Source organism: Sturnus vulgaris, chromosome 5, assembly GCF_052056855.1.
Source record: "Sturnus vulgaris isolate bStuVul1 chromosome 5, bStuVul1.hap1, whole genome shotgun sequence".
In the NCBI taxonomy this organism is placed as follows: Eukaryota; Metazoa; Chordata; class Aves; order Passeriformes; family Sturnidae; genus Sturnus; species Sturnus vulgaris.
Window position 1 is genome coordinate 61493439 of NC_142247.1, and position 22928 is coordinate 61516366.

Here is a 22928-nt window from a genome sequence, read left to right on the forward strand (position 1 = left end):
CTGCCGGGGACTGGGAGCCGCGTCCGCCCGCCCGGGGACTGTCCCGGCCCGGGGAGACTGCTGTGAGGGACACGGCCCGGGCAGAGGGAACCGCGTCCGCCCGCCCGCCCGCCCGGGGGCTGTCACGGCCCGGGGACTGCTCCGAGGGACACGGCCTGGCACCTCACGGCCTCCCCGCCGTGCAGCTCCGCCGTCAGGACTAGCAACACATGCTTTTGCATTTGGCTCCAAAGGCCAGGTCTCTTTAAAGCAGCTCCACAATATTTTTTTCTTTCCCAAGAGGAAGGCCGGCTCATTCCCAGCCAACAATAGGCAAGGGACAAGTGCAAAGGAAGCACATACACGCTCAGAGTTTCAGGTTAATTTATTTTTAGTACCTGTTCCTTAGTACAGGGTATTAGCTGGAAAATAAAAGTATTTTCTCAAGGAAAAGTCAAACTAGTTAAAAAAGCTGTACAGCTTTGCAGCACACTAAAGCCTTGCTAACAGGATCTGCTATGGCATCAGTGCAAATGCTACCAGCAAAACTCCAGCGATATGTATGTTCAGCACTATCTTAATTTTGTTCTAATTCATCTTTCTTCGTGTAATTCATTGTATTTGAAAAGACTTCAAGGTCGGCTGAACTCGTGAAAACATTCAGTGCTTGCTCAAAGAAAGCAAGATAAACATTCTTCCAGGTCTGATGCCATTGTAAGCTCAATTCTAAAAACGCACCCATATTACAGCTCAATCAACTTAGTCAGTAAAAAGCACCAGTCACTAAAATCTGTATTACATTACAGTCACCATCTTGCAAAAGACTACTGAAGTTAAATGCTAGCACTAAAAAAAAAACTTAAAAAAATACAAATTTCTTACTGTGACTCTTTAAAGATTTGTACAGAACATGTAAATAAAAACCACTTTGTTAAAATTAAGTAATTTTGCAGTTCATTCAGCGCAACCAGGTAGTATTCAGTTGTGTCTGGTTTTTTATGCTTGTGTCCATTTTCAAAACTTCTCGAATTGCCATGGTAGCGTAAGTGGATGGGGGAAGGGAGAACTCCATCTTTAGTGCCCTGAATTTGCCATCTGTCAGAAGGTACAAGACACAAAAAGCAAGAACAAGTAGTTAAGGGCATATATAATGCTTATTCTGGATGCCACCTAAACTGAACTAAGCTTGCACAACCAACTTCCCCAGCCCATAAAGCAAAACAACCACCACCATCACACTCCTGTTTTTAATTCACAGTGAAAAATTTAATGAAACAATTTTTTTAACATTTTCTCTCAGCACAAAGTGGTGGTTTCAGAGTTTTCTTCTTTTAAAAGCAAACATTCTTTCAGACTGAATTCCTAGCCTGTCTTCACTTTTCTGGAAAGCACTGTCAAAACACCTTGTGACCAAAGGTAAGTATTTGTGTTAAATGTTCAGCACCAATAATACATTTGTGACTTAACTGCACCTTTGTTAGTCACAGACATTTACTGCTAAGCATTTACTCGATTTTAGATGCCTGTAAGAAAATGTAGCAGTCAGAGATGCTGGAGAAATTACTTGCATCCTTAAGAAAATAGGGTCCTTATTTAGATACCTGGCTTTAGAGGTTGTTGTTACCATTGCTTAACAGTCAATACTTAAATGAAAGCTCTTCCTTAAAGGAGCTTTCAATATGTAGCAGTTGAAAGCAATAGCCAGATCAAACTTCCATTTAGCAAACTAGTAGAAAAATCAACTTACCTGTAGGGAGAACTGGTAATGGTTTTCCTTCCAGTTTATCCAAATCCGTAGTAAATAACGGGATTTTAGGATCATCATATGCAACAACTTCCCTTTATAATATACATAAAATTTATTATTATTTTAAATTATTTAGATTAACATTTTATATAAATGTGTACTTACTGTAATACTATTTTTATTATTATTATTGTTGCAATTTGGCACTTACAACTGAAATTGAATTAGGCAAAATAACAGGTAAAGCTTTATGCAGAGGACTTGCCTTAGCTTTATGATTATTAAGAAACAATTGTAAATTAGTGAGAAGTTTTTTTGCCTTTATGTGCTGTCAATTTCCAACTATACAAGATGCATAGTTCATGACATTAAGGGAAGAATGGTGTCAACTCTAAGAGTACCTAGCAGGAATGAAGCCTTCCAATACAGTCATCCAAACTTTGAAAGGGCTTAATTCTACATTCTACAGTTTCTGCCATTCATTTAACAGAAATCTCACGTGGAACCATGGGACTGAAAAACTAACTCAGAAGTAGGTAAGCCTAATATTAATTAGTGCTGATGTTTCAAGTGCATAAATATTTGCACTTTTGTGCTCCCTCCTAGACCCTCTATATTTTATTCTATGCATCAGGGATCATGTCTTCCTGCACATTTGTATAGTTCCCTGTTTAAAAGGTATTTATTCAGTTTCCATATGAAAACTAGGCTATATCTCTAACAACAGTGATTTAGTAGGTTTAAGTGAGACAAACTTTCTGATTAACAGGTAATCGGAGACCACCTTTCTCATAGCAAGATAATATTTAAAACAGGGTTTTTTTTGTCATCTATCATTGTTTCAACATAAGTAATTATCTATGAATTGTTCAGGCAAGCCATTGCAAGGAGTGAACAGCTAGATAAATGTCTTGATACTCCTTCAGCCCAAAACAAAAGAAACAAGGAAGAAATAAGGGTATAGTTCCACTTCATCTGCATTAAAAACATGAGAAAAGTGCAGAGATTCCTCTCTACCTATGTTTCAGTCTGTGTGGATGTCCCATGGATTAGTCTCATGTTGTTTTGTACTTAAATAAACTCTACGCTGTCAATTCAAGTGTAATTTCCTTTATGCTCCCACTCACCAATTGACATTCTGAGGCCGAATGATAATCTTTCTGTATGCTCCAGAAAGTGAGTAATCTCTGATTTTATGCCTCATGTTGTTGATATCAAGGTTGTCAGCTACCAGCATCTCCTTGTAGGCCTCACCAACTGCAAGAGAAGAAAATATTTAATAGGAGAGAATGTAGTGTGGCCAATTTAAACAGCCTGTTTTCATATATAGTTCCCTTCCCTTACACTTAGTAGTTTTCAGCATATGTGGGAAAAATGCTACAAAGAAGTCTAAAATTATTGCAAATCTTACTACTTGTTTACTTCTACACTCTGATTAGTAGAGGCAGTAACAAAGAACACATCAAACAAAATTTCAGCTGAAAACAAAATTTACAAAATATTGACATTTAAATGCCATCTCATATATGCTTTCCAGTTTTCTAGACTTCACAGGACTATCTCAGGTATATGAAAAAAAAAAACCAACTAAAAATAAAGGGCCAGACTACCCATTACTCTCTCATTAAAAAGCAGCAGAGAGAAATCGGTTGACAATTTGACAACCGAGTACAAGAACGTTTCAATCCAATACTGAGGAAAACGTGCAGGGAACTCATGACTAACCTCATCTATAAGAATACACAGAGCAGGTGAAACCTAGGGGCAGCTACAAAGAGGGACTATACCAGCATTGTCCAGACACACAGAAATGGTCTTAGGAAAGCCAAAGCTCAGTTATAGTTGAAAGCAGCAAATGACATCAATACCAACAAGAGTTCAGCTGGAACATAAGGAATGAAAAGATACAAGGAAAGCGATGGTCTGGTGCTAAATCGGACAGCTGTCCCAGTGACAGACATAAGGCTGATGGTCTCAGTGCCTCTTTTGCCTCAGCCTTGACCAGCAAAGTGCCCCAGGCCTCTCTTCTTAGAAGCAAGGTCTAGAAAGAGAGGGACTACCAGGAGTGGGAGAAGATACAAGCTGAGAACTGGCTCACATCATGGTGAAGGTTTTCTCTATCACCTCAGAGATTGTTGCAGATCTAGGGATGTCCCAGACAACTGCTGAAAACCAAGTGTTGCACCCAACTTCAGAAAGAGCAGGAAAGATAATTAGGGAATTACAGACCAGTCAGGCTCAGTCTGGTCCCTGGGAAAAATAATGGAGTTAATCCTCTTTGGGCACACAATGACTGATTTTAATATGGGGAGAAAAAGGCAGAGAAAAAGCAAAATACCCACCAACCTTACTGTCTTCTATGATGAAATTACTACACCTGTGGATGAGGGGAGAGCAGGGACTATTGCCTGCCTTGCCTTTAGCAAGGCTGTCAGTGTATTTCCACAGCATCTTTGTGTCCGAGGTTAGAACATTACAGTGGGTGGACTGTAAGTGGGTAACAGCTGTCTGGTTCAGCATCTCAAAGTATAGTCACTAATGGTTGCAGCTCTACCTAGAAGCAGATTTCCTCAAGGAACTGAGATATGTGCTGTGAAACAGTGGAGAAGAGCTGGAATTTACCCCAAGTGATCTAAAGTGGGCTAAACCAAGCTGGGGTAACATTCAATTCATGCAAGGACAGGACTGCCATTCAGAGGGACTGAGGCACAGTAGAGGAATGGGCCAAGAGAAACCTCATTAAATTAATCGAGGACAAAATCCTGTACCTGATTAACTTCTTGCAGTGGTACAGGTTAGTGCCTGCTCTGCTGTCATCCAGGATTCCCAGTGGGAAGGAGACTGAGCAGAGCACCCTGGCAGCAACAAAAGGCTGACATTAATGTTTTAGAGACCTGAAGTGATGTATTGCTTTAAAAGTCACCAAAATTGAGTAGATTCAATCTTCCTTTTAAAAAACAATCTTAAAGCAGACTTATGTATTCAGAGTAAATATTTCAGTTAACAGTCAGACTTACTTTTATGCTTTGGATAGATAACATCAAATCCAGGCAATGGCATCACTACGTCGTGGATAGTGTAGTTATCAACATCTCCTTCTTCAATGTGAACAGCTGTGGCTACAGTCAGGACAGAAAAATGAAGTTACCAGTATTGATGCCTGTGACAGTTAACTTCAGCTAAATTTAAAAATGAAGCCTTTGATTGAAATAAGCTTACTTGGGGAAAGATAACTACCATGTTTTACCTCCACTTAACAGACAACATTTCTAAGAAAAGAAGTAACAGCCTCCAAGGCTGACACAGTTACTGGCAGAATCACAGCCTGGCTTCCAATGACTTAAAGCTACATGAAGTAAGGACTGCTAGAGGAACAGCCCCCTTTCATGTATCAGGCATACATAAAGGAGATATACTGTAGGAAATGCCAGAGCAAATACAAGCAAAGAAAGTTTTAACTGAGTGGAGCTTCTGCTTTACATGATACCAATTCAATCAAAAACTTCTACGGTTAAAACTTCATAACATCTTTCCACAGTTCTTCATAGCTCAATTAGGTTTGAGGTAATTCTTGAGAATAATCAGTCCTCCATAGTCTGTCTTCCCTACCCAGTCATTTGAAAAAAAATAAGCTCACAAACAGCTCATGGAAGTGCAATACCCAACTTCCAACTCCTTGCACAATTTGTCTAAAACAAGCCAACGGATTCAGGTATCACCAGACCAAAACAGTGTGGGAAAAATTCCGTAAGCAGTACCAGACAAACAACTACATGCCTTGTTTTCCTAGGAATCTGAACTATATACCATCACTGGCTTTGTCTGATTTTACCTCCTTTAAGTATGAGATCTCCTGGTACAGCTCTAAGCCCATATTCTTCTATTCTCTTGCTCACCATATTATTCCACACATAACTCTGGTAGCTATGAATATACATTAAACGATTATTTCTTGGTATCTAGAAGTAAAGAAACAAAAAATTAAACACTAGAAAGATATATTTTTTGTTTTTTCTGACAATCATAACCAAAATGGTTTATATTTGAAATGTTACCTTATCCAGAAAAAAGACTTACAAAGTTTCTTGTTATACATATTTGGTTTTTGTTCATTGTTTGAGAAAAGGATATGTGAAGAAATAATGCTTTTATACATTTGAAATCTGCACAAAAAAGAATTGTGCTTAATTTTACAAAAAAAACCCCAAAAAATCAACAACAAAAAAAACCAAACACATTTTTTAAATTCTGCAAGTCAAACATATAGGTCTGTTATAAAACACTGAATTCATATTCAACCTCCTGAAATCTTAAGTAAACTTTGCAGCTGTGAAAGCACATTGTTACTCTAATTATCTTCTTCATAAACAAGAAATTATCCCCCAGATCCTACCATGGGCCCAGTAGTTTCTAGTGATGAGGTATTTTCTCCAGAGACTCGATCTTGATTACAGTACTTGAAAACAACAAGTGAATCCATCACCTCTATATCAGGATGATTCATTCAGTATAAATGTGTAAATCAAATAAAATTCAAATAAAGTATAAATCACCATCAGTTTGATTTTTTTAACGCATCAGGAAAACACTGAAACGGAACATTTGCACAATTCTCAGATCTGTATTATGTTCAGCTACTAAGTATAACTGTATTGCTTCCCACACACCAAAGAGACTGTTGTATAAATTGGAAAGCTCATTATGCATACATTAATTAGAGATGTCATCAATTACTGTGCAGCAGTACTTCCAGCAAAAAGGCAGGATAAATGTAAAGATTTTTAAACTCAACTTTCTAATCAAGCATCAATGAGTATATTTTAAATTCATCCTGATACCAGCAAAAGAAGGTTTATTCAAGTAAATACCACCCAGCTTTTACACTCACTATGCCAAATGCAGAGATTATGTTCTTCATTCCATACTTTAAGAGTCCACGTAGAAGCTGTCCTTCCACGCACCTTTTTACAGGTAGTTTCTTGAGGGCTGCTGCTGGATCTTTAGTCTTTGCCCATTCTTCTCTGCATTTGACTAAGTATCCCTTTTCAGCTAGAAAAAGGATGTAAAATAAAAATATTTTAACTATACACCAAAGAAAGCATCCATCTCACCTTTTGTTAAAACAGTTGAAAAATTAAAGTTTCAGTCATGGTAATTAGAGATGAACAGAATCACAGAACACTTGAGGTTGGAAGGTTTCACATGGAGTTTGAGCAGACACTAAGTTTTCAGGTCCCTTTTCAGCCCCACTGCAAGAAACTGCACAGCAAGGGAAATGAGGCAGAAAGGGAGAGTCTGGAGATTGCTCCTCCACTGCTAAACTGGCTTAAGCTTTTCCTAAACATATACTTCTTGGAGAAGAGGTAGAAACACATGATGTATCATTTTTCAGTTCTCACCTCCTGGTCGTGGTTTTAATATCAAATCCATTACTTCATTCCAGTTGTTCTGTAGAATAGCTCTAGGATTCAAACAGGAAAGCATATTAAGTACTGACTAAATATTTTAAAGGGATTTAGTCAACTTATCAAAGAAGCGAGTATTAGTGTTTAGACTTATGCAATATTAGAAGTAGTGCTATTATGCAAGATAACTGCTGAAGCAAGTTCAGAAACAAGATCTCTCTTAAATCTAAATTTAAAACTGGTACAGGCAATATGTTAGAATGCTCCCAAAAATACATTAAGTTACATGGTGATAAGAATAAAATTAAAAAAAAAAAAAAAGGGGGGGGGGGGAGGATGAAAGCAACACATACCTGCCAATTTGGTAAGTAGGAACAGCTGTGGTTCCAAATCTTTGCATTCCATAGTAATTAATGAATCCAATTTCCCTGAGTGAATGCATTGCTTGCTCTATCTGGTCATCAGTTCCTGTTATGTTTCTAGCATTAAAAAAAGTTGTTATAGACAGATTAAGGGTTTATGCTATTTTGAGATGCCCGTTACATTAAAGCTCAACATCAGTATTATATAGCATGCATCAAATTCAACAGTCTCCTGCCAACAAGACTTTTTTTATAATACAAGATGCACTGATATTGTTTATCTATTTAAAGAAAAAAAATTCTAACAGAACTGTCTAAATACCTACTAACATATTACCTGAGAACAACAGTGAAATGGTTCCCTTGAAGTTCTCCCAATTTCAGTGGATGGTTCTTATAACTGAAATTTCCTAATTTGAAGTTCATCAAACATTTATTCAAATGAGCAAGTCTTTGTGCAGTGATTCTAAAAAGAAACAGACAATAGTGATGAACCTATGCTCAGAAAAGTACATAAATACAGAAATGGTGCCATTATAAAATGAAAAACAGTGAGTACAGTTTCCCCAATTTTCTACTGCTGCCTTTTCAAAATACTTTAATGAAACAGCTAAAGGGAGATAATACATAATTCTTAAGGGTACTCATACAAAAGAAAATGTATACTGTGACAGACTGTTAGCATTGTCTTTTCACATCTACGTTATAACATGTACTCCAAAAAAAACCATATTGCAGTATTGATGTATTGTACCCCACAAGCTGAACTCTGTGTTATTTGAGTAATTACTTCGTGAATACACCCTAGTTAGCAGATCATACAGTTAAGTAAAATTAGCTACTGTGTATGCCTAGTGCAGATGAAGGAACATGGAATCCAATGTGTCACTGATACCTGCCATTTTTGTTGCTAGTATTTTTGGAAGCATATCCTGTTCTTTGCATCATCAAGCTGCTCTTGGACACGTCTGCTAAAATGTTACCAGGATAGGGAAGTTTATGAACGAGCATGGCCAGCATGCTCAGCTTAAAGTAGGCTGACAACTGACAATGTCTCCTCTCCTGTGCAGGAGAGTCAGGGGACACCACACAACACTTAGAGCTTTGGGACACAACACTGAATGGGATGTTAAAAAGTAAATGGAACAGCACCTGAGATAGCTACACCACACTTCTGGTTAACTGTTACCACTTTGCAAAGCATCCTTGCAGCAACACAAATCTGGGGCTTCTCACAATTCACAAATCAGTATTTCCTTTTATATGTGCTAATGCACACACATACAGAACATTGGGAGAAAATATATGAACAGTTCAGTAGTGGATGCCTTCCTTTTAACAAGGATTTGATCAAACTTCTGGCTTTCAAGGTGTGAATTCCTCACTCAAGGAGTGTGGTTTCCAAAAAGTTGTAAAAAATAGTGTAGTGCAGGCAGGATATTCCAGCCAGCTAAATAATATTGTAATACATGACTGGGAGACATCTGTCATTCTCAGTTACGGATCTTACACTAATTTAAAGTGCCCAGAAACCATATCATAATCTTAGAATCATGACAAAGTAAATTTTATTTCCTCCTAGAAGGTGACTTGAGGGAGTAGGTTAAGACAGGAAAAATTCCTCAGCATTTTTTTGCCCCTTTTGGCTACTCAGAGATGAGCAAGGGTAGCGTTAGTCTTCTCTAGCACTGTTCAGAGAGTGCAGTGAGAAAGAAAATAGGATTCTAGCTGAAAGAGGGAAGCAAAAGCCATGAAGGAAGTGGGACATTATTTTCACCACGTCATTCTGTTTTTTTGCTGTTGCATGAGATCCAAGCAGCCTAAGAGCACACAGGCAATCTGTGCCACTGCCTCGGCCAAGTACACGTAACCAGCCTGTGACTCAGAGCACCACTGACTGAAAATACCAGCAGTAATCACAGAATACAAAAGGATTGTGGCATCTTCATTAACACCTGTGCTTTACAAGGTCAGGACCTGAACCTGCCATTGTGTCACTGAGTCTTTTAGGTATTCAGTAAGATATCCAAGCTACCATAGCAGAAGTGCAAATACTCCAGACTGTACTTTTACTCACCTGAGAACAGCGATCTCTTGAACTGTTATAGCCCTTTTATCTTTAGTGCCCATGTAGGAAAATATGTTTGGCTTCACTCTTAAAAACAACAGTAACAGATATTAGGTATATTAAAACAGCAACAGATCAAACATAATTTTCAACATAATTGCCTAGAATTATTAATCATTCCTTAGAACTGGGTTACAATTTGAGGTGTGTGTGACATTTTCTAATCTCATTCATGAGTACATAAAACACAAGGAAACTTCTGTTTTAATTATATGTAGACAATTCACTTTTAACACAACAATGCTTTCAAAATATGAACTTTGAAGTACTTCTTTATATACATTCACTCAATACACAAATGCACAGCCACCACCAACTTCACAAAAAAAAAAAAAAAAAAATCACGTCCACTTACTTCTTCCTTAAACTTCAAACATGTCTGTTTGAATAGCATGCCTGCACATTATGAGAGACTATGTGAAATTAATTTAGAATTTTATCCACTCCTTTCCCTGAGAGGAAATCTCCTTTCCTTTTCACTTTGTACTTTATAGCCTGTGTTAGACAGAGTATTTCCAGTTATTCCAGTTAAGGGCTCCAGCTGGTAGCAGGATTGTCATTACATACAGTTTTTCACCTACTATGTTCTTGCCATTCTGTTCTCAATACTAAGTAGTTCACTGGTTACAGTCTAGATTATAAAGATTTTTTGGACAAGAAGGGCAAAGGGAAAAGAAGGGCAGAAGTGGAGAAGTTTCCCTACGAGTAGATCACTAAACTGACCCAATTTTAAAACTGCTCTTCCTCTGCAATTCACTGTGTTCATGTCAGGCCTTGGCAAATCTTTTTGTTTCTGCACTTGATGGGGTGAAAGGAACTAAGCCTGTGTTGCCATGGAGAAATTAATACATGGCACAACAGTTTATCAACTGTAACTGCTTAGGAACCAATCAGCATATTATCACAACAATATCTGACAAGTTCAAAACATACTTGCATATATTCACACACTGGGGAAAAAATGGCTTTTAATTCAGGTTACGCACATTGAAGCTTTCAGCTGCCAAATCTTTCTTAGCCAATGTCAATTGTGGACTTTTTCCACTGAAACAGCAGACTAGTCTTTAAAATTTCTTAGGCTCATTTTGTTCCATTCTCACTTCCTAACAAAACTTCTAAGTTTTAAATTTGATGTTCTAAAGTAACTTTTTATTTTAAACTGTCTACGAATTAGAGAATAGCAATCACTTGTGTTGCTCTTACATAATTCTGAAGCATAACATTTACAGCACCAAGAAACATGGAGGGGGAGGGCTGCATGCCAGCCAGGATGGCAGAAACAACAGTCTTACCTTAAAAATTTGGATAGGACATTAATGGCATCCATAGTGTCCTTGTTCTCCTTGTACAGTACAAAATGGCAGTAGCTTCCCCTTGATTTTGGCCAAGAGTGCTTTCTTGGATCTTTAAAAGCAAGAAGGTTAAAGTGTCACTTTTAAAAAAATTGTATATATTTGCCATTGCATCTACATTTATTTTAAATATGCAAGATTCAATTTCTGCTAATTTCTATCTGCTTTAAAAACAATGCAAAGGAAAGAGTTAATTACTGACAGCAAAAGCTGTAAAGCACATTGAAAAACCACTTCCACTGGACTGTAAACTTCTTTTCAATCAGGTCTCTCACCTAGAAAACCCTGAATGAAATAGTTACAGATCCTTTGTCATGAAAACATCTGAAAATATATCCTAGTCATTTAATTGCTGCATTACCTGATTAAATTTCCCAAAAACATTATCATTATACTGACTCTAAGCAATAGAAACTACACGTTTCTTCTAACTCCTTCTATAATTAACACTTAAGGATCACTAGAGCCCTGTTTGTGGGAAGACTACAATTATTATTTATAGTACAAACCTATTCTTTATTTCTGTAGTATTTTTTCTGTGTGTCATGTAAAATAATGAATTGTATCACTAAAAAAACCCTAAAAAGTCATGCTCAAAAACTGCTTTAAGATGGTTATTTTTTAAAATCCAATGGGAGCAAGAAATCTGGTAGAAGAGAGACATTAACATACAATCCATGGCAGGTATGGTGCCATGCTTAGAGAAGGCCAGAGGCTGAAATAACTTCAGATCCCACAGACTAACAACTGATTTACAATTCTGTGCTACTATCTGACATTTTCTGGAGAAGAAAGGAAACTGTCAATGATTTGTTAAGCCTTTTTTTTGCACATAAAAACCCCCAGAGATAAAACTTTCAGTTTCCAATAATCCACTGTCAATGGCATTAAATGGAAGGGAGGCTGATTCTATAGAGGTTTAGCAACCAACTGTGAGGTTCCTTCAATTCTGAAGTTCATCAATTCCTTTTTATTTAAGAACAAAACTAAGAATTCATTTTCTTTTAAATAAGAATTCCTTTATCTCTTGCTAGCCACTAAGCAGACATACCTGATTTTGTAAAAAAAGGCATAAGCATCTTTTGTAATAGCAAAAGCTAACTGAAAAAGCCAGCTTTATTTCAATATACAAACACCAGTGCAGAAAGGAAATTCTTGGGAAATACTGTTTTTTTTTCCACACTGGTTTTGTAAAATCCAGATATCCCACATAGATAGTAAGTATGTTTAATTCTTGCTTGTTTTTGAGAAGCTGCCATTCACGTACACACTTCTGCAAAGATAATTTTGGATGCTGCAGTATCAAACACTATATGTAGAGGTTTTACTTAGAATTATTGCACCACTTGCCTTGCACCATCAGTTTCTAAGCACAGCTCCCCTCCCACAGAGTTTCACAGGACCTGAACTGGAGACCTTAAGCTCTCCCTGGTCTCCCCTTCTGAGCCACCACTACTCCTCAACTCAGACAATGAAACACTGCATTCAGCTGGAAGAGCAAAGTTCTCCATGAAGATCTCAGCAATTAGAAGGGAAGAGAGTAAGACAGAGCTCAACTCACAAAGGAGAACCTTCTCCAGCTAGAACCATTCCTTACATTTAATAATACATCTTGCACATGGTCATTTCAACACACTTCAGGAAGTGAGCTCTAATGTGATTGACATTAAAAGGACTCTGCAGGTACTATACAGACCAATGGGCTCCTCATGCTTTGGGCATCACAGCCATGATCCTATTGAAAGGAGGCTGCAGCCACAGTCCTGATACTCAACCATTCCTCACCCAATACTTCTAAGCATTAGCTGGGTAGATGGAGCAGTGGGACAATTCACAGTCCTTATTGCTATATTTCAGAGTCATGTTACATTTTTGACAATAAAATTATAATTCCAAGCCCTTTTTTCAAACCTTTTGCTGAAACTCAAGGCTTGGAAGCTCTTTTTTAATAGCAGGGTGTGTGATAAATGCTTTTAAAGTTGTATAAAAACAGATAGTAGTGTCTGAAATACAGGCTGAAGGGCAAAGGCTTGGCTAACTGAAATCCATGGAAAGCTTCCACAGTTGTGAATATATACTGTCAAAATTGATAACTCATATCACTTATTACTAGCAGACCTTCCCTGCACCAAATGAATACTGCCTACACTACACTACGAAAAAGAGGTAGAACAAGCCTAATCCTTGGCTGTTTCAGGGCATTTTAAGTATACTTATATGTAGGGATTTTTAAGAAATTGTTACAAGTTTGGCCAGTCCTGTTGCTTTAGCAGGTCGTATTGGTTGGCATTTCATTTTTGTTAGTATGAAATGTCAACGTCTCTTACCTGTTGCAGTTCTGACCTCTGTCCCAATGCAGAGCATAAAGAGTACAAAAGAGTAGCATTTAATTTTCAGACTGTCAAAGGGTTTTTAGAGGTGAACATGCAGGTTTATGGTTATGGGATTGTTTATGCTTCAGGTAGTATCCAACAGCTAGGTGGTGGATGACAGCAATTTAGACAACTATGGAATGGAATCGTGCAGAGGCAAACAGTGAACATATGGAAAGCTTCAACTGGAGATGCAACAAGCTTAATTTGTGGACAATGATGAAACAACAGTTTACTGAAAATTTAGTAAGACAGTATTTTAAGTATTTGGAGGGTAAACTGACTATAGACACAAAGTACCTTCTGATTTTAAATTTTAAGAAGCTTGCTTGGTAATGTTTTATGTCATCAACAAAAGTAATCAGGTATCAGAGCTAATAATCCAATATTCTACACTTCTGAAATGTTTCTTGCCTGGGGAGCCCATTCACGACTAAGACATATTTGTGGCTATATAAACAAGAAAGATAAATATAATCCTGACTAAAAAGAACTTCAATCTTACATCCATAAGCATTTACACACAGAAACTGACACATCTCCACCAACAAATGCACAGATGCCTGCAGCATCACAGCTGGAAATCCAAGTCTAAATAGATGATACTTCTCTGCATCACAAGATGGTGCTCCACATGTTTTAATCCTAGAGACACACCACTAAATTCTTTTCAGCATATTTAAAATACTTAAATTTTTTACATAGTATCCCTTAAATCTGCGTAACAACATCCACTTGACTGCAACAGTTGTTAAAGAATGGAAGCAGCAGAAGGAAAAGGTGGAGGAAAAACCATTACAAACCATAAGAGAACAAAACTGGCTGAGGAGAATTTTGTGCTGGTAAGTATACATACTCCATGCATAAAGCATGCAAACATATACATTTTCTAAACATGACTAAATAAGACAAACACATTATAATTGGACCAATAAAAACACAACATTCCTATATTTGCTTACAACAAGCCTTAAACAACTAAATTAAGGGGGAAATAATTTTATTTCTCATTTTAAATTACTGTATTTCTTTACCCTTCCTCCGCCTCCTTTGTCTTTAATTTTAAAGGGTTAGGTTTACATATCATCATTTGTAGTAGGTTAAAACAACAGAAGAATGCATCCAATTTAAACCAAACCTTAGTATCTTTAGTTAAATGTGCACCATTCTGCAGGTAGATAGTCCTCTCAACTTGCAGTAGCAACAAATTTTAAGTAACATTAAAAGATGTAAAACACGTTAATTTATTCCCAGTATCCAGCACAGTATTTTGCAAGATGAAAGTAGATAACACTTCATTTTGAAAATCCTTCATTATTTTGAAAGATTAACTGTGATCTATAATGAATAAAGATAATTTTCTGCAAATATAATTAGCCTTGGAAGCAGAAGTAACAATAATGGTAAATAAACTATGTTTATATGAAACTATAACTCTTAGAAAACAGAAAGATACTTGTCTCTATTCAAGTCATTGAGAATTTTGTCATGAATATTCAAGACAATCAAGATTACACCATGTATTAATCTAATGTACTTTTTCCAACTACAGCCTCTTACATCCACAAAGCAAACTTACACACACAGTTAAGATCATGAAAGTTAAATTCAAACAAGTACTGAAAATAAAGCCTCTGTTTTGTCTATTCCCACTGAAGTAGAAGATAATGTTCTCTCTTCTAACATGGTTGCACTGGATGAATTATTTGGAAAGAAAAACAAATAGAATTTAAATTTAAAACATTTCTTGTGGTCCTAATCATTCTAGATGTACAGCATCAGCTGACACAAGGAAAAAGTGAAGCAAGACTACATCAGGAAGCACACTCGCTTGAAGTACTTAACAACAATTCTTACTTTGGGTTACTTTACCCATCTACTGTGATACTGAAACTCACTTGCCAATGCTTTTTTCCCAGCAGCATGATAAGCAATAATGTATTTCTTTCCATCTCGATCTTCTGTTTTAGTCTCCAGTCCTGGAAACAAGGACTTCACAGCCTGATGGATGATGGTTCTTTTTTCTTTGGTGTCTTCAATTACCTGTGTTAATACATATACATACAGAAACCCAATAAATTAATACAAAAGGGGAGGGTGCCTTAAAAGAAAAAAAATTAGCTAGATAAGATTATGTAATGTGTGAATGCTTACTTGAAACTACCAGATATAATCCATCTGCATCTCTGTGTCCCAAAATTTAGCTCAATAGTTATTCTTTGAATATGTGCAATATTTGAAAGTTTAAAAATATCAAGGTTTGAATTTAGTTTTCTTATCTTTCTTGTTATAGAAGACCATATTTATCTTCTTTTCTATTAAATCACTAAACATTGATCTTGAAAGTAGTGTTTCCATCATGATAGATATTTTATGCCTTATTCTTTAAAATAAAACTAGACAAGAAACGAAAATACTGCAAGGTAATATTAACACCACAGGAATTAAAACTTATATTTAAGCTCCTATGTACAGTCTCACCAAAATCAAAGTGACAACTCATACATGCATGAATTTGAGTACATCTGTAATACTTCACAGAATTAGACCCTAAACTGGACAGAGTTTGGTGTTATCTGTCATATCACATTCAAATTGCTCTTAAAACTTACATGCATTAGAAAGTGTGTACCTTCTACTCACTCCCTCCCTGCCTCCCTCAGCCTCTCTCTGCCCCCATCTGAAACTTAATATAATTTATTAATTTTACCTCTATGGCAACACTAGTTTCCTTATTCTTAAAAAGCTGGAGCTCCTCTAAACGCTGCTTGTCTTCGTCTGACAAAACTGTAAACGTTTCTTCTGATGGGTCCTAATACATATTTGGTGATAAAAAACAAACATCCAATAACTCTCAAGGAACAGCTTCCAGTCTTTTAATGTTCTTGCTTAAGGAGCATTAAGAAGCACAGCCATTACCGAATCTTTACCTCAAAATTTACCTCATCATCCACTGGAACAGAAAAGTCATCTAAATGGCTCACACGTCCATCCTTGCCTATTTCATGGACAACAAAGTCTGAGTATCTGATAGAATAGAAAGAAACATGCATTACATTTAATAAATAATGTAATAAAAATCCCACATCACATAAAGTCCTTTCCTAAAAAGCTGTTTGTTAGAAGAATTCATTGAAGAATTCTGAATTCATGTAATTCAATTCACATAAAACAAACTTAACCATGAGAAGGCTGTACCTATTCCCATCCCCCAGAGGGATGCCACAGGAACACATATCCAAATACAGCAGAGTGCTTTGCAGATCAACAAACACCTGCTGTAGTTATTCTGAGTCATTCTCTCACTAGCTTGAAGAGATCAGTAATGCTTATCCTCAATTTCAGTCATTACTGGCAATTAAGACTCTACTGCATTGCCACAATGTGCAATGCATTAACTACTGCATTATCTCTGCCACTTCAAATAACCTGCAAAATAAAATGCATTTTAGCCACTCTACCGAAGGCAGGACAAATTCAGCCTTGTTCATTTTTCAGTTGTAGAGAACATAATTCAAATAAAGTTACACTGCATACTCTATGACATCAAGAAAGATCTTTACTGTGACATTTTCAATCCAGTCGCTCCTGTCTAATAATAAAAACAGCCCAACTACAACAGAGCACAGTTGGTTTGTGTTGCAACTGCTAAATGATTTTTAAGTAGCATTTGCTAGCCAAGTGGAAAAAAAAGAAAATAATTCCTATTCTATCACTGTTGAAAGACTAATAAAACGTCATCATGGGAAACTTTCTACTGTACCTCCCCCAAGCACCTTTTGCCATCTCTCTGTGCAGATAGACATCATATTGGCAGAACTCCCTCCTGAGCAGTGTTACGTGTTCTCTCTTGTATTATCTGTATCCGTCTAGACATGCCAGTGATGGTACCATAAAAATGCCAAGAATAAATTAATAATAGGTGTTAAAAACTAGGATCCAAAAAACTCCCACAAACGCATGAATTTTCTACCTTTGGCCAACCAAAATTGGCAGATTTCCCAGAAGAAGGTTCAGCACAGACTATGTTTCCCAGAGAAGGACTACACTAGCTGCTTAATGCTGCACATAAAGATTAAATACATACATAATATGTATATATCATTTTATTATGTAAATTTATCTATATGTGAAGCCAGTATTTAAAAACAGGGACTTTTCAGTGTGTAAACAAAGCAACCTTAACTGGTTTGCTAAGTCAGGGAAACAGTGATTCTTCAGTGAACTTTTGTATTTGCGTTCTGTTTTATTCAAAGCTATTCCTTAATTTTAAAAACCTAAAAGTTTCATTTTAAAAAGCTATTAAACCCCAAACATCTTATTAAATATATAATACATTTTTAATATATAATGTATATATAGAATGTAATTATATATATAACGTATATATAATGTGTAATATATAAATACATTATGTATTAATATATAATGTATATTCTATGTAAATAACAGTACAACTGAACAGACAGTAATTTAAAGCCTAACTACTTATTTTGGTTTTGCTGCCATTTTTCAGTGCATCTCATATCAGCACTAAGGAGAGGTACAAAAGGTGAGTGTACTGCATAAGGTTTTATGTCTCTGCTGCTGCCAGAGAGCAAAGGAAACAGCAAAGGTTGGTGTATACATGTATCTCTACTCATACACAGCTTCCTTCTTCAGAGCTCCACTTGACAAGAAAATAAATTAAAAAGCACAAAACAAAAAAACCCACAAAAAACAAACAAAAACAAGAACAAAAGAACCCCAAAAAGCCAAACAAAAACAAAACCCAGCCCACAATCTAGAAAAGTCCCAAATCAAACCTTTCTTTCAGTCTCAGCTGTAAAAAAAATAATGAACCTCACTTAATCCAGCTGCAATCTGTGAGTACAAAAAGGAAAATGGAGTTCAGCTGTGTTACACAAGGAATTAACAGCCTTAACAAGACAAAGAGTTACCTCTCTTTTAAGATTCCAGAAAATCCTTTATGAGAGCTAACAAATTTAGTTATGCCAACATCACTTTCTGTCAGTCCATGCTTCATCATGTCTGCAAAGCTCTCTGGATCCCCATCTTCATCACTATCCTCCAGTTCCTCTTCTTCCTGCTCCTCACTTTCCTCATTGGGGATTATTTCACTTTTCGTGTCCTCAGGTTGTTCTGTTACATTCTCAATACTCTGCCCAGAGTCGTTCCCTGCCTTGGACTTCTCCAAGATCTTCTGTCTTTTAATTTCATCGGCACTGGCCACATCATCCTCAGAACGAGGACGTTTCAAGGATACACTATTCATTTCTACAGTTTCCATGTTTAAGGCACAAGGTAGGATAGAAAGCCCTAAGAAAGAAAAAGAAAGGATTATTTTCTGTCTGCTAAGAGCAAAATCAATACATAGTCACGTCACTCCAAGCATTCTGTCCCCTGCAATTTTTCAGGAAAAGCATAAACTTTCTGCATTTAAGTTAAACATCAAGCAGGTATTTTGACCACCTAGAAACAATATGTACTGGGGAGAAAGAAGGAAGGTATTATGAGGGCTTAATACCCACCCAGGGCAGCATGCACGCAGGACAGGAGCAGAGCAGGATTCAGTACTACACTGACCATTTACCACCATCATCACTCTTGCCCACCTTTACTACGGCTGCCTCCAGCCCTGTGTGCACACAGGCTTTGCTGTCAACAGCAGTCTAGTACCTAAAAAACTGTTTCCAAACCTTCTCTTAAACACGACTAACCTCAATTATTCCCTTTTCTATCCAGATTCCATCTTGCAAAGACAGAGAATGGCCAAGTTCCCCCAAACCTGAAATGTCATGTCCTCATTTTCTATGTTCCTCCAACACATACAATGCCACACAGAACTCAAGATGGCATCAATTCAGCCCGAAATATAAGAGAGATGAGAGATCAAAATCATTGAATCAGTGAGACAAACAAAACAACAAGGAAATTAAACAATCTCTGAGAAGAACATGACTACTCACACTGGTGGGATAGGGCTCAGAGCTGCCACCTTTGTATTAGCAGAACCACTGCCTTGAGATCTGAAAAAAAAAAAAAGAAAAATAACTCTTTGAGAAAGTCTTATTAAAAAAAATATTATGAAAACATATATAATGCAATCATTAGAGAAAGCAGTTGCCCCTGGCCCAGGTATCAGCAGCTGCATAGAAGCAAACACAACTACTCAGATGGACACGTTAATCAATACAATTGCTAAAGTATTACCATCCTAGTGACACAACACATTATTGCTATTTAGCAAGCTACATGAGAGAATTTTGTTTTTATTTCTAAGTGTATAAAAGAAAACTGGAATTCATATTATTAGGCATGAACAGGGCCTTTCTTGCAGCATCACCCAATCAGAGTGTACTGCACAGGAGTGTATTGGGGATAAAGTGCAGGTTTTGGTAGCAGAGGCTGCATGGGAAGAGGCCATAAACTGGACTATGTGGGCCACGGCCAGTTCCAGCTGGCTCCATAAACCTGCTGCCTGCCATCCTCCAACTCAGCCAGTTTATCTGAGAAAGGGAGAAGCTGCCAGCAGCAGCAAATGCAAGAGAAAGCACAGGAGGAGACTCGTGACAAGGTGCTCAAAAAGGCACAGGGAAGCATGGAGAAGGGCACAACTGTTGAGGACACAGCTGGAGATGCACTTTTGGAAGGAGACTCCACACTGGAGCAGGGACACCCCTGAAGGGACTGCAGCCTGCGGAGGTGCCTGTGCTGGGACAGGGACACCCTTGAGAGGCCCATGAAGAACAGAATAAATGAGCAGAAAGAAACGTCCATGTACCAACCTCAACCTCCTGCACTATCACTGCCTTGTCCAAGGGACAGAGCATAACCTGTGGGGCCAAAGAGAAAAGGGGAAGAAAGGAGTTTTCCCCAAGTCTGTGTTTAAGTAGTGGTCTTCTTTGTATATCACTAGCCAACCAGTAATTAAAAGTTAACTGGCAATAAACTAAATTCCCCATGTCGAGTCAATTTTGTCCACAACAACCAAATTTCTAAATTAACAGGATTCAGCTGTTACTGTCAGAGCTACATACATCACCCCGTGTTATTTCTCCAACCACTAAATAGCATAATCTATCCAACTTCAAAGAGTATGTTTTTAAAGGAAGTCCCACTACTACCTTGATCATCAGCATGTGCTGGGTTGGTAACCAATTGTTACCAGTTAGCTCCATGGCCTGGACTCACCACTGAGGGGATCACCAACTTAGGGTAAAGAGCAAGGAACAACTGTTTTAGAAACATCTAAAAATGTTTTGCTCAAATGAAGAACTGAAAATGGATGCTACAAAAATAAATGAACAAAAGGGAAATAAGGAGAGACTAAAAAAATTAAGTGTATGTATGGCCTGAAGAATGGTAAGACACGCACAAAAGAAAGTGGAACAATTAGCAAAATAACATACCTTCAAGGTGAAAGCATCAATTTTAGTCTGTCTTCAAATAAAAGTTCATAAAATCCTTCTTTCAAGAGGAATAAAAAGTAAAAGTCATAGCCAAGTGAAGCAATGCAGCACTGTTTCCAGATTCTCTTCCCATGTATCAAAATTTACAGAGGCTTGGTTATAAAGCACTGAAGTGGAAAAGGCTTTTAGACGGCTTGTGAGTATCTTCACCTAGTGAACAAAACACCACTCAGCAAAGTGAAATCCTCCTGCCAAAAGTGGCACCAAAGGAAATTTCATGCTTCTTAAATAAAACTGTAATACCTAGTTATTGAATTACACAGACTGTTAGAAGAATTCGATGTTGGGCACAAACACTCCGAAGTTATCACACAGACTATTCTCACAGTAGAAGAGTGACTCACATACTACAAAGTACTATCCTGTGCCCAAGGGCAGCCATCACCGGGGATGAATTCTGCAGGATAATTGCTTGCAGGAGCACGTTGAAGCGAGCGGGGCACACACTGCCTCACTTGTGCAGATTGCTAGTGACAAGCGTCCATTATTTTTTGACAGCTGCTCAACTGCCTTGACCCTTCTCCTAACAGGTGTTTCCATAAAAGCCAGAATCTGCATAAACATCAACTCCGCAGCAATTTTAATGTTTTAACAGAGACTGAGTTTACTACTACCAATAAAACACTTGATTCCCCGCCACTAGAAACGCCGAGCGATTGCTCCTGGCGCGGTACCTGTCAAGCAGGCACGGCGGGGGCGGCAGGGCACTGAGTAACGGAGCGCGGCAGCGCTGGGTACGAAGCCGCCTTCTCATGAGACGAGGCACGTGGGATTAAAAGGCGACCGAGGAGAGGGCGATGGTGCAGCAGCAGCGCCCCAAGACCAACACCTGCAGCGGGGGCAGCGCGGACGGCGCGGGCGGGGGGGGCAGCAGAGCTCGGAGCCCGCGGGCCGGGCCGGGCCGGGCCGCCGCCACAGCGCTCCGGGCGCCGGGCCGGGCCGGAAGAGCCGCTGCCAACGCCGAGGCTGCCGGGGCAGGGCGGGAGGACGGGTCGGGGCCGGAGCAGGCGGGGCACAGGGGCGAGGCAGGAGGAAGGGCTCTGCCGCGGAGGTCCCGGCAACACGCGGAGCGCGCCGGAGGGCGGCAGGGCAAAGCCCGGGGCCAGAAGGGGCGAAGCTGCCCCGAGGCGGAGCCCCCCCGGCCCCGCGCCCGGGCGGGGAGCGGAGAGCCGGCCCCGCCGCGGAGCCCTGCGGGGATGCCGGGGGAGAGCGCGGCTCCGCCCGCCGCTAGGCAGGAGCCGCCGAGGGGGAGCCACTTACCCGCACGCCGGCACGGGAGGACGGCCCGGGCGTCAGCGCGGCGGGGCGGGAGGCGGAGGCGGCGCGGGAACGAGCCCGCCCCAGGCCCGGCCCCGCGAGTGCGGAGGCGGCCCCAGGCTGTGCCCGCCCCCGGCCGGCCTCGCCGCGTTGACGCCGGGCAGGGAAGCGGAGCCGGGAGGTGGTACCTGCCAGGGGCTGCTCCTGCCCACGCTTCCGTCACCGCCGGCTTGTTCAGGCTGCCTGGGAAGCGTCTAGGGTAGGCAGGCGATGATTTACAGAACTGCAACTGTGCAGAAGAAAAGTTTAATTTCCAAGAGCCGGCTACAGCCAAAGCAGGGAATCGTATACACGAGGTGGTGGCCGTCCTGAGCCTCCCCGGCATCTGAAACACATGGCGCTAATTGAACATTAGTCCCAGGACAAGGGAATGCTCGAGTACCATTCAAAACCTCCACTGTACCTATGCAAATCACTTTAAAAAACAGGCCAAATCTGTGCTATCAGTCTTTTCTGACATAGTCAGAATGTCATCTTCTAGCCTCTTTACTATTTTAAGCACTGGTGCAAGGAAGGTATTTTCATTAACCTCAACACGTAGATTTGTCCTTATTTTTAAGACCCTGTGTGTCATGTCCCAATCCCAGCCTGTCTCAGACTTCCTCTTAGCCAGGCTATTAATACCAGTATTTAGTGTCTCGTACTTTTCATTCTCTAGTTGTATTGTATTCACAGTCTTTTTATGTGATGAGACTTAAAACTGGTATATGTATGTGGGTAACTTATTTTCTCATCTCTTGTACTTACCTTCCCTCTTGGAGTAGAATAAGAAAGTAACGAAATGGAGTAGTTTG

The 22928-nt window shown here is 39.0% G+C and overlaps 1 protein-coding gene across 8 annotated transcripts; it reads right to left on the reverse strand.

Moving 5' to 3' along the window:
- Positions 1 to 346: 346 nt before the first annotated feature.
- PUS7 (pseudouridine synthase 7) lies at positions 347 to 22164 on the reverse strand. Of its 8 annotated transcripts, XM_088165822.1 has the most exons (20): positions 22078 to 22164; positions 20758 to 20967; positions 20134 to 20181; positions 19315 to 19374; positions 18286 to 18664; positions 16276 to 16372; positions 16056 to 16157; positions 15244 to 15388; positions 13301 to 13318; positions 10914 to 11025; positions 9571 to 9648; positions 7831 to 7959; positions 7485 to 7610; positions 7126 to 7187; positions 6615 to 6775; positions 5559 to 5685; positions 4744 to 4845; positions 2854 to 2983; positions 1727 to 1818; positions 347 to 1074 (listed from the first exon to the last, which is right to left on the reverse strand). In XM_088165822.1, exons 5-20 carry the CDS (start codon positions 18633 to 18635, stop codon positions 938 to 940), a joined length of 1968 nt encoding a protein of 655 aa, XP_088021948.1. In that variant the 5' UTR covers positions 18636 to 18664; positions 19315 to 19374; positions 20134 to 20181; positions 20758 to 20967; positions 22078 to 22164; the 3' UTR covers positions 347 to 937. The 8 variants fall into 8 exon arrangements, with proteins under 8 accessions (XP_088021948.1, XP_088021950.1, XP_088021947.1 ...); XM_088165824.1 differs by lacking the exon at positions 20134 to 20181 and having other exon boundaries at positions 16288 to 16372; XM_088165821.1 differs by lacking the exon at positions 20134 to 20181.
- Positions 22165 to 22928: the final 764 nt, after the last annotated feature.

Coding starts and splice junctions, on each gene's coding strand:
- PUS7 (XM_088165821.1), bottom strand. CDS start 18,635: ATGGAAACTGTAGAAATGAATAGTGTATCCTTGAAACGTCCTCGTTCT. Junction 5,686..6,614: donor TAATCTCTGCATTTGGCATA/GTGAGTGTAAAA, acceptor CTTTACTTCTAG/ATACCAAGAAATAATCGTTT. Junction 1,075..1,726: donor ATTACCAGTTCTCCCTACAG/GTAAGTTGATTT, acceptor ACCTTCTGACAG/ATGGCAAATTCAGGGCACTA.